This window comes from Cydia pomonella, chromosome 28 (genome assembly GCF_033807575.1).
Source record: "Cydia pomonella isolate Wapato2018A chromosome 28, ilCydPomo1, whole genome shotgun sequence".
NCBI lineage: Eukaryota > Metazoa > Arthropoda > Insecta > Lepidoptera > Tortricidae > Cydia > Cydia pomonella.
Genome location: NC_084730.1, coordinates 51195 through 64024, shown reverse-complemented (window position 1 = coordinate 64024; position 12830 = coordinate 51195). Strand labels below are relative to the sequence as shown.

Sequence of the window (12830 nt, the reverse complement as noted above, 5' to 3'; positions counted from 1 at the left end):
GCGGACGCGCGCTATCCTCGCGCTGCAAGCTCATAGCGTGCCAGGTCGGTGTTGCTCTATACACACAGTATTGATACTATACACTAATACGGAAGGCACTGACGTCCGTATCCGCCTCGTACAGAAGACGCCGCTGCGCGTGCTGCACCGCCGCCCGCTGCTAGCGCGGACGCGCGCTATCCTCGCGCTGCAAGCTCATAGCGTGCCAGGTCGGTGTTGCTCTATACACACAGTACTGATACTATACACTAATACGGAAGGCACTGACGTCCGTATCCGCCTCGTACAGAAGACGCCGCTGCGCGTGCTGCACCGCCGCCCGCTGCTAGCGCGGACGCGCGCTATCCTCGCGCTGCAAGCTCATAGCGTGCCAGGTCGGTGTTGCTCTATACACACAGTATTGATACTATACACTAATACGGAAGGCACTGACGTCCGTATCCGCCTCGTACAGAAGACGCCGCTGCGCGTGCTGCACCGCCGCCCGCTGCTAGCGCGGACGCGCGCTATCCTCGCGCTGCAAGCTCATAGCGTGCCAGGTCGGTGTTGCTCTATACACACAGTATTGATACTATACACTAATACGGAAGGCACTGACGTCCGTATCCGCCTCGTACAGAAGACGCCGCTGCGCGTGCTGCACCGCCGCCCGCTGCTAGCGCGGACGCGCGCTATCCTCGCGCTGCAAGCTCATAGCGTGCCAGGTCGGTGTTGCTCTATACACACAGTATTGATACTATACACTAATACGGAAGGCACTGACGTCCGTATCCGCCTCGTACAGAAGACGCCGCTGCGCGTGCTGCACCGCCGCCCGCTGCTAGCGCGGACGCGCGCTATCCTCGCGCTGCAAGCTCATAGCGTGCCAGGTCGGTGTTGCTCTATACACACAGTATTGATACTATACACTAATACGGAAGGCACTGACGTCCGTATCCGCCTCGTACAGAAGACGCCGCTGCGCGTGCTGCACCGCCGCCCGCTGCTAGCGCGGACGCGCGCTATCCTCGCGCTGCAAGCTCATAGCGTGCCAGGTCGGTGTTGCTCTATACACACAGTATTGATACTATACACTAATACGGAAGGCACTGACGTCCGTATCCGCCTCGATACAGAAGACGCCGCTGCGCGTGCTGCACCGCCGCCCGCTGCTAGCGCGGACGCGCGCTATCCTCGCGCTGCAAGCTCATAGCGTGCCAGGTCGGTGTTGCTCTATACACACAGTATTGATACTATACACTAATACGGAAGGCACTGACGTCCGTATCCGCCTCGTACAGAAGACGCCGGCTGCGCGTGCTGCACCGCCGCCCCGCTGCTAGCGCGGGACGCGCGCTATCCTCGCGCTGCAAGCTCATAGCGTGCCAGGTCGGTGTTGCTCTATACACAACAGTATTGATACTATACACTAATACGGAAGGCACTGACCGTCCGTATCCGCCTCGTACAGAAGACGCCGCTGCGCGTTGCTGGCACCGCCGCCCGCTGCTAGCGCGGACGCGCGCTATCCTCGCGCTGCAAGCTTCATAGCGTGCCAGGGTCGGTGTTGCTCTATACACACAGTATTGATACTATACACTAATACGGAAGGCACTGACGTCCGTATCCGCCTCGTACAGAAGACGCCGCTGCGCGTGCTGCACCGCCGCCCGCTGCTAGCGCGGACGCGCGCTATCCTCGCGCTGCAAGCTCATAGCGTGCCAGGTCGGTGGTTGCTCTATACACACAGTATTGATACTATACACTAATACGGAAGGCACTGACGTCCGTATCCGCCTCGTACAGAAGACGCCGCTGCGCGTGCTGCACCGCCGCCCGCTGCTAGCGCGGACGCGCGCTATCCTCGCGCTGCAAGCTCATAGCGTGCCAGGTCGGTGTTGCTCTATACACACAGTATTGATACTATACACTAATACGGAAGGCACTGACGTCCGTATCCGCCTCGTACAGAAGACGCCGCTGCGCGTGCTGCACCGCCGCCCGCTGCTAGCGCGGACGCGCGCTATCCTCGCGCTGCAAGCTCATAGCGTGCCAGGTCGGTGTTGCTCTATACACACAGTATTGATACTATACACTAATACGGAAGGCACTGACGTCCGTATCCGCCTCGTACAGAAGACGCCGCTGCGCGTGCTGCACCGCCGCCCGCTGCTAGCGCGGACGCGCGCTATCCTCGCGCTGCAAGCTCATAGCGTGCCAGGTCGGTGTTGCTCTATACACACAGTATTGATACTATACACTAATACGGAAGGCACTGACGTCCGTATCCGCCTCGTACAGAAGACGCCGCTGCGCGTGCTGCACCGCCGCCCGCTGCTAGCGCGGACGCGCGCTATCCTCGCGCTGCAAGCTCATAGCGTGCCAGGTCGGTGTTGCTCTATACACACAGTATTGATACTATACACTAATACGGAAGGCACTGACGTCCGTATCCGCCTCGTACAGAAGACGCCGCTGCGCGTGCTGCACCGCCGCCCGCTGCTAGCGCGGACGCGCGCTATCCTCGCGCTGCAAGCTCATAGCGTGCCAGGTCGGTGTTGCTCTATACACACAGTACTGATACTATACACTAATACGGAAGGCACTGACGTCCGTATCCGCCTCGTACAGAAGACGCCGGGCTGCGCGTGCTGCACCGCCGCCCGCTGCTAGCGCGGACGCGCGCTATCCTCGCGCTGCAAGCTCATAGCGTGCCAGGTCGGTGTTGCTCTATACACACAGTATTGATACTATACACTAATACGGAAGGCACTGACGTCCGTATCCGCCTCGTACAGAAGACGCCGCTGCGCGTGCTGCACCGCCGCCCGCTGCTAGCGCGGACGCGCGCTATCCTCGCGCTGCAAGCTCATAGCGTGCCAGGTCGGTGTTGCTCTATACACACAGTATTGATACTATACACTAATACGGAAGGCACTGACGTCCGTATCCGCCTCGTACAGAAGACGCCGCTGCGCGTGCTGCACCGCCGCCCGCTGCTAGCGCGGACGCGCGCTATCCTCGCGCTGCAAGCTCATAGCGTGCCAGGTCGGTGTTGCTCTATACACACAGTACTGATACTATACACTAATACGGAAGGCACTGACGTCCGTATCCGCCTCGTACAGAAGACGCCGCTGCGCGTGCTGCACCGCCGCCCGCTGCTAGCGCGGACGCGCGCTATCCTCGCGCTGCAAGCTCATAGCGTGCCAGGTCGGTGTTGCTCTATACACACAGTACTGATACTATACACTAATACGGAAGGCACTGACGTCCGTATCCGCCTCGTACAGAAGACGCCGCTGCGCGTGCTGCACCGCCGCCCGCTGCTAGCGCGGACGCGCGCTATCCTCGCGCTGCAAGCTCATAGCGTGCCAGGTCGGTGTTGCTCTATACACACAGTATTGATACTATACACTAATACGGAAGGCACTGACGTCCGTATCCGCCTCGTACAGAAGACGCCGCTGCGCGTGCTGCACCGCCGCCCGCTGCTAGCGCGGACGCGCGCTATCCTCGCGCTGCAAGCTCATAGCGTGCCAGGTCGGTGTTGCTCTATACACACAGTATTGATACTATACACTAATACGGAAGGCACTGACGTCCGTATCCGCCTCGTACAGAAGACGCCGCTGCGCTTGCTGCACCGCCGCCCGCTGCTAGCGCGGACGCGCGCTATCCTCGCGCTGCAAGCTCATAGCGTGCCAGGTCGGTGTTGCTCTATACACACAGTATTGATACTATACACTAATACGGAAGGCACTGACGTCCGTATCCGCCTCGTACAGAAGACGCCGCTGCGCGTGCTGCACCGCCGCCCGCTGCTAGCGCGGACGCGCGCTATCCTCGCGCTGCAAGCTCATAGCGTGCCAGGTCGGTGTTGCTCTATACACACAGTACTGATACTATACACTAATACGGAAGGCACTGACGTCCGTATCCGCCTCGTACAGAAGACGCCGCTGCGCGTGCTGCACCGCCGCCCGCTGCTAGCGCGGACGCGCGCTATCCTCGCGCTGCAAGCTCATAGCGTGCCAGGTCGGTGTTGCTCTATACACACAGTACTGATACTATACACTAATACGGAAGGCACTGACGTCCGTATCCGCCTCGTACAGAAGACGCCGCTGCGCGTGCTGCACCGCCGCCCGCTGCTAGCGCGGACGCGCGCTATCCTCGCGCTGCAAGCTCATAGCGTGCCAGGTCGGTGTTGCTCTATACACACAGTATTGATACTATACACTAATACGGAAGGCACTGACGTCCGTATCCGCCTCGTACAGAAGACGCCGCTGCGCGTGCTGCACCGCCGCCCGCTGCTAGCGCGGACGCGCGCTATCCTCGCGCTGCAAGCTCATAGCGTGCCAGGTCGGTGTTGCTCTATACACACAGTACTGATACTATACACTAATTTTTTTTATTTTTTATTTATTTATTTAAGAAACAAACAGTCTTTTATAGTTATATATAGCACAGGAACTTTTCTTAAAACTAGACTTACAGTTTCCTTAATGAAAATATTTTAACATCATGCTTATTAAATTAAGTAGTTTCTACATAGTAAAACAGAGCTATTTGTGCGCGCAAAAACAAAAAACAAACAAAAGAAAAGAAAAATTATGAGAATAAAAACATAAGAGCATTATAACAACCTTATGGTATTGTTTACAACCTGAAATCTCAAGGATTTATTATCTATTAATAAAGAAATTATAAAAAGCAGTAACATCTAATACTGAGATTATTTCTTTAAAGCGCCAATCTAAACATTTGGGTTATTAATTATTACACTGCATAGATAGTGTTTTAAATCTATTAAGTTTCTCACAGAAAATATCAAGGCTTAGAAATTTTTCGTTGTACAACCTGCACGCCCTTCTAACAAAACTATTTCTTGCGTAAGCAGTCCGACTACGGGGGATGTAAAAGAGGGGTTTTTTCCTGCAAGCACGTTCACAACGTCGAGGGACTCTGAAGGAAAGTGAATGTAGTAAAAACGGAGCATCAATAATATTATTAATAATCTTATAAAGGGTTAAGATATCGGTACGTTCGCGGCGATAACTAAGGGATGTTATATTATGTACTCTCATTGCGGTGGCGTAATCTGAGTATTTATTTCTAATTCTGTATTCTATTGCCTTAGCAAACTTTTTTTGAACTCTTTCTATCCTATCACTATGTATTTTATACAGTGGGCTCCACACAGCACTTGCAAATTCCAAACGACTACGAACATAACTGTTAAATAATACCTTATAAGTTAAAAGTCTCTTAAATGGTTTACCTACGCGTAGTATAAATCCTAACTTCTTAAATGCTTTACCTAACATGTCATCAATGTGAGGTATAAAAGTGAGTTTAGAGTCCATTATGACACCGAGATCTCGAATCAGGCGAACACGACCTAATTTTTTATCGCAAAGTTTATAATCAAAATTAATACTATTCCTTTTCCTGCTAAAACTTATAACGGAACATTTGTCTGGATTTATCGACAACTTATTATCAATACAATAAGTCTCAAAAAGATCCAAGTCTTTTTGTAAGGCTTTGCAGTCGTCCACATTACGTATGACTCTAAATATCTTTGCATCGTCAGCATATAACAGTAAGTTTGAATTTTTTATGCATGCAGAAATATCATTGATGTATATGACAAACAACAAAGGCCCCAAATGAGACCCTTGTGGAACACCAGACGTAATAGGCCTGTACTGAGAAGTATATCCACCCACTGCCACAGCCTGCGAACGATTCTCTATGTAAGATTTTATCCATCGGAGAAGGTCGCCGTGTATACCGATATGCCAAAGCTTCAAGAGTAAGCGTTCATGACAAACCTTATCGAAGGCCTTGGCAAAATCGGTATACACAGCGTCTACTTGATAGTTATTATCTAGTGCGTCCAATAAGATCTCCGTGTAGGATATAAGGTTGGATTCAACACTCCGGCCCTTAATAAAACCATGCTGGTTTGCAATAATGTGACGCCGTATAGCAGTGGATAACTGATCGGTTACAATTTTTTCCAAAATCTTGCCAAATTGACACAGTTTTGAGATTGGTCGATATTTTTCTATGTCATGGCTAATTTCACCTTTAGGTATAGGAGTGACTAGTGCACGTTTCCACAAAGAGGGCACGCATCCGTCTGTAAGGGACTTTTTAAAAAGTAATGTAACGGGTTCTACTAAATTAGGAGAGCATTTATTGATTATTACAGGATGTATAGAATCAGGACCGGCCCCTTTATTTACATTTATGGATTTAAGATATTTATAGACTAATTCTTTGGTTATGTAAATTGTATCAATGTCTAAAATTGAGTCACTTGTTAATGGGAGGTTATTTATATCAAAGGAACCACTAGCTGGTTTTTCAAAAACTGAGTGAAAGTGTTCATTGAAAAAATCACAAATTTGTGTACCACTTGAAGCTGCCACACCCTTATATTGCATAACCTGTGGAAGACCTCTTTTAGAAAACGTAGATTTTATATAAGTCCAGAAGAATTTAGGGTTAGCATTAATCTTAGTTTCAGTATAACTAATATAATTTTTATAACATTCGGGCTCCAATTTTGATATTCTTTTCTTTAAAAGTTTATAAGTGTCATGGTCTAAAGGGTTACCGTACGTCTTCCACAGCTTATGGTATTTCTTTTTTTCATTCAGCAATCTTCTAAGCGGTTTCGTATACCATGGGGGCTTGGAACAAGAAAACCGTTGGGGGACCCTAGGAACATGTCTATCAATTAAGTTGTTTAATATATTATAAAATATCGAAACACAATCGTCCAAAGTACGGCCCGAAAAGCGTTCTGACCAGGCGATTTTAGATAACTCGAGGTTTATTTCATAGAAGTTTGCATCGAAAAAACGATATACAAAGGTAGGGGCTGGTTTAAGAGGAATCGTGTAAACAATATTAAGTTCTATTTGAAGAGCCTTATGGTGCAAATCTTCCAGTGTTAAAGGATCGTCGCTTGCCGATATTGTGCAGTTTTTATTGCAAAAAATAAGATCCAGGATTCGTTGATTACAGTTTAGGCAACAATTGTACTGTTTTAAACCTGAATATGATAAAAACTCGCTAAGTAACTGTACATGCAAAGTATTAGTACCCCCAATTAGTTCCATTTTAGAACTGTCAGATGTAGCCCACTGAGCGTCTGAGATATTAAAGTCACCTGTTACGAGAAAAACATCATTGGGATTTTCTATTATTAATTGACTACAAATATCGAAAAAGCTTTCTAAAGTATCTTTATACAGCGGCCCGTGCGGGATGTAAACACAACAGATATTTAGAGACGTGTGAGTGCCGCGCTGCGATAACGGTATTGATACCCAGACACACTCGGAGGCGGCAAGCGATGGGCAAGGCCAGTCCCGGCGAACGGGCCGATGCTCGCGGCGCACCGCTACCGCTACCCCTCCACCACGCGCCATGCCGCTCGAGTCCACAGATCTGTCGCAGCGATACACGATGTATCTATTATCAAACAGTTCCCCGTCATAAAAGTTAGAATTTAACCAGCTTTCAGCCACACAAATAAAACCATAGTCAGACATTGACACATGTGAATAAAAACTTTGCGTTTTTGTACGTAGTCCGCGTACGTTTTGGTAGTAACCAATCATATTAGCAGTACTCGTGACGAAAGTTACAAATTACACGACTATTATTACTTACATACGTTCTTTTTGTCATTAAATACCAGAGAGTAATATAAGTTAGACGTAGTGAATTAAACAAAAAGTATGGGTAACCTTTTATTTGTGAAACGGGCGACAAAAACAAAACAATAACTTTTTTTTCATAGGCAGTGCAGGTGGTACATTTAAAACGCATATGTTCGGTGCTTATAAGCAAAATTTCAATAGATATAAAACACATATTCGTGTCACGAACAAGGAAAGAGTTATAAGGTGTAGTTAAACTAGTTTTTATATTAACAGATTTTAGGATTAAAACGTAGAACAGTCATTTTATTTTATTAAAATCGAAATTATTGTTTATAACCATTACTTTAGACGTCTCAGTTTTTCTAGCTAGGATCTTGCAGTCTCTAATCCATAAATACGCGAGTTTATTATCCCTTTTGAGGTCCCGTGCACGTTTTAGCAGCATCTTGCTGGCCGGAGTGAGATGATCGCCCAAATACAGGTTCAATGCCGGCCCGTTAAGGCCAATAGAGGATGTTGTGATGCCCTTGCGCGCACGGACTGCTGATAGTAGCTGGTCCTTATAAATACGCCTGGTAAACTTTACGATAACAGCCGGTTCGCGATTTTTCGACGACCGCCCCCGGTCGTTGTCACCGCCTTCGTTGTCGTCAGCAGTCTGGAAACGTCGCACTCGCTGTATGCTGTCGATATGATGAGCCTCAAACGTCAGCCCTACTACAGTATACATATCGTGAAGGATGCTATTCAGATTTTCTCCTTTTTTGAAGGGCAAGCCAGAGATTTCAATATTATTAATCCTAGAGTATTGTTCTCGAGCATCAAATTCTTGTTGGAGGGTGGTTATCATTTTTGTCGCTGTATTAAGGTCGGATTGTAACTTAGCCACGAGCTCGGTTTTTTCCTTCATTTGGCTTACACTATCCTCTACAAAAGACACTCGAGATTCCATCTCATTTAACTTCGTATTAATCTCTTGGATACCATCCTTGCAAGTCACTAGGTCGGTTTTTATTAAACGAAATTCGTCGCGAAAGTCATGGATCTCTTTCAGGATGGAGGCAAAACCTTGCTGCAACTCGGCTGACGAGGCACCAGACGCAGCTGGTGCTGAACTAGGGTCCTGCGGGTGTTGAGTTTCGGCCGGTACGACGTCTGTTGCGAGATTATTGCCAGCACGGCAGGATACACACCGCCAGTTTGCTTTTTTATCGCTCGTCATTTTGCGATAAGTAGTCTCAGCGATGCCAGCACATCCATAATGTAAAATCCCTTTACAAACACTGCAATTTACTCCATCCGTGACTACAAGACGGCACTTAGCACAGTTCATTATGATAATTCGAATATACAGAAACGGGTGTCTGACCAAAAACAACTCTGCTACAATGTAGTTAGGTCGATAATTAAGTGACGCGATAAGATTTAACACGACGTAAACAAATGAGTCACACGGTAGGCCGCACGTAGCAACCGTTCGGGACTAGTATTCGACGCTGACTCTCTAATACGGAAGACTACTCTAATACGGAAGGCACTGACGTCCGTATCCGCCTCGTACAGAAGACGCCGCTGCGCGTGCTGCACCGCCGCCCGCTGCTATCGCGGACGCGCGCTATCCTCGCGCTGCAAGCTCATAGCGTGCCAGGTCGGTGTTGCTCTATACACACAGTATTGATACTATACACTAATACGGAAGGCACTGACGTCCGTATCCGCCTCGTACAGAAGACGCCGCTGCGCGTGCTGCACCGCCGCCCGCTGCTAGCGCGGACGCGCGCTATCCTCGCGCTGCAAGCTCATAGCGTGCCAGGTCGGTGTTGCTCTATACACACAGTATTGATACTAGACACTAATACGGAAGGCACTGACGTCCGTATCCGCCTCGTACAGAAGACGCCGCTGCGCGTGCTGCACCGCCGCCCGCTGCTAGCGCGGACGCGCGCTATCCTCGCGCTGCAAGCTCATAGCGTGCCAGGTCGGTGTTGCTCTATACACACAGTACTGATACTATACACTAATACGGAAGGCACTGACGTCCGTATCCGCCTCGTACAGAAGACGCCGCTGCGCGTGCTGCACCGCCGCCCGCTGCTAGCGCGGACGCGCGCCATCCTCGCGCTGCAAGCTCATAGCGTGCCAGGTCGGTGTTGCTCTATACACACAGTATTGATACTATACACTAATACGGAAGGCACTGACGTCCGTATCCGCCTCGTACAGAAGACGCCGCTGCGCGTGCTGCACCGCCGCCCGCTGCTAGCGCGGACGCGCGCTATCCTCGCGCTGCAAGCTCATAGCGTGCCAGGTCGGTGTTGCTCTATACACACAGTATTGATACTATACACTAATACGGAAGGCACTGACGTCCGTATCCGCCTCGTACAGAAGACGCCGCTGCGCGTGCTGCACCGCCGCCCGCTGCTAGCGCGGACGCGCGCTATCCTCGCGCTGCAAACTCATAGCGTGCCAGGTCGGTGTTGCTCTATACACACAGTACTGATACTATACACTAATACGGAAGGCACTGACGTCCGTATCCGCCTCGTACAGAAGACGCCGCTGCGCGTGCTGCACCGCCGCCCGCTGCTAGCGCGGACGCGCGCTATCCTCGCGCTGCAAGCTCATAGCGTGCCAGGTCGGTGTTGCTCTATACACACAGTATTGATACTATACACTAATACGGAAGGCACTGACGTCCGTATCCGCCTCGTACAGAAGACGCCGCTGCGCGTGCTGCACCGCCGCCCGCTGCTAGCGCGGACGCGCGCTATCCTCGCGCTGCAAGCTCATAGCGTGCCAGGTCGGTGTTGCTCTATACACACAGTATTGATACTATACACTAATACGGAAGGCACTGACGTCCGTATCCGCCTCGTACAGAAGACGCCGCTGCGCGTGCTCCACCGCCGCCCGCAGGCAGTATGACAGATGCAGGACTTTTACTGTTTTAACAATTAACATGTGATTAATATGTAATTTATCGTTTTTTTCTCGCAATCTCGTTTGTGTTTTTTTTTACGACCTGTTTATTATTTTATTTAATATGTTCTAGATCTTGAATCACGAATTTTGAATTCCATGTATCCGTGTGCATTAGTCTGTCTAACCTATTTTGCTATTAAAAAAAGATGGAAATTTGAAAACTGTTGATCCTAAACTCGATATATTTGTGTTTTTCCATCGAGAAATCCCGTTTACTACATTCGGACTGCATCATCAGATCAGCTGTATGTTGGCATATTATTACATTGTCATCAGATATACGGATGTGTCAAATTTCAGCTCAATCAGACACCAGGAAGTTCAAATTTACGTTAAGATTTGAAGCACAAATATGCGCGGTAAAGCTAAATAAAAGTGTTTTTATACTCTTTATTCATTTAATATCTTAGGTTAGGATTTTTTATAATAGGGATATAAAAGTAAAATTTAAAAACACTTACAAAACAATACAAAAGATATAAACACATTATAAAAAACCTAACCTAGGGTGCCGCCAGCAGCGGGGCAGGGCCCAAGCTGCCGGTGGTCAGGGCCGCAGAGAGAGGAACCGACGTATTATACGCGCCGTGTCCAAAATTACTGCCTTCTGCATCTGACCCTTGATCCAGCCACCTAGCGAGAGTCTCTCTAGGTGTTGGTCGAGAAAAGTGTTTTTATTATTATTATTTATTCATTTGGCCGACTAGCCAACGGGCTGACTTATCGGCCACCCGAGCACCGTTTAGTCGGCCACATCAATAGTCATCACATCACAAAAAGAAATGCAACGTTTGTGGCAGATCACCCGTCCCTGTTCCGTCTGAGCATCCGAACCAGCGCGGGCACGTACGTGAAGGAATGGTGCCACGGCGAGCTGGGCCGCACGGCGCCGGCCCTGCGCGCCGCGCTGCGCGCCCGCGCCGACATCCTGGCGCTCGACGTGGCCGCCGTGCTGCTGGCCTGGCCGCCGGGACACTGATCCCGGGGGAAGGAGGCGGCCGCGACCACTGGTCGACGGGGGAAGGAGGCGGCCGCGACCACTGGTCGACGGGGGTAGGGTGCCCGCCGCGACCACTGAGATGGGTGAAGGAGTGGTGCAGCTGACGGCGCGGCTGCAGGACGCCGGCGCCGCACTCCGGCTCCGAGCCCGCGCCGACATCTTAGCACTCGGCGTGTTGGCCGTGCTGCTGCCGTGGTCGCCGCGACTGATAGATAATAATTTGATGTAATACATGATACTAATATACAAATTTATCGACATTCTGTTTCATTTCACGATAATAGAGAGAGTAGAGAGAAAGTAAAGTGACACTTGACATAGGTACTAATGCTTGTTCCATGTTCGCTGCCGTGGCCGCCACGGCACTGATAGGTGGGGGAAGGGAGACGGCCGTTGCACTGTTCTGTTTACCTAAGTCAATTTATGTTTTAGGTATCTCTTTCTTACCAATATGTAAGTCAAAATGACAGTTTAAGGCAATCGATTAATAGCTAATTATGACTTGCACCACGTTTTTGAATAACCTCATAAATGTACCAATGGGCGTAGACAGGAGACTTTAAGCATAGAGAAATAAGCAAGCTTAGACTGCTCTGCTCACTCCATACAAGGAAAACACCCATTTATTACGTATTAAGCGAGCTTTGCGAAAAATTATTAAAGATTTAAACTTAACATTTAAGCGGATTATAAAATTTTGTTTTACCATGCCTCCCTACCTACAAATTATAAGGTAGTACCTGAGGGCCTACCGCGAACACTGAAGTTCGCAAATTGCGGGCATCTTTCTCTTACCTTAAGGCTTAATTAGAGTGACAGAGAAAGATGCCCGCAATTTGCGAACTTCGCTGTCCACGGTAGGCCCTCTGATGTATGGAGAGAGCACTCTAAGCTTCGGTACTTATTTCTCTATGGTTGAGATTAGTCAGTATATACACACACGCACGCGCGCACACACACACACACACGCACACACACACACACACACACACACACACACACACACACAATTCAAGTCTCACCCAAGACAGTAATTTTTCCACTTCTAAATTTATTCTAAGCTTAATATTTAGTTGACAATTGACGTTTACTCCAGCGAGTGCGTAAACTCGATCGCAGTCCATCTCGCTCGCACTAATAGATTGGTGTGATCGAGAGGGAGTGCGATCACATTT

General features: G+C 49.2%; 1 protein-coding gene across 1 annotated transcript in view; it reads left to right on the top strand.

The window, feature by feature from the left end:
- Positions 1 to 11693, top strand: part of LOC133532918 (tRNA pseudouridine synthase Pus10) — a 28779-nt gene extending 17086 nt beyond the window's left edge. Inside the window, exons 11-12 of the mRNA XM_061871779.1 lie at positions 9205 to 9318; positions 11456 to 11693. Coding sequence (XP_061727763.1) covers positions 9205 to 9318; positions 11456 to 11634 — 293 coding nt within the window. The 3' untranslated portion in view covers positions 11635 to 11693. The remainder of the gene's footprint in view (positions 1 to 9204; positions 9319 to 11455) is intronic.
- The last annotated feature ends 1137 nt before the right edge of the window (positions 11694 to 12830 follow it).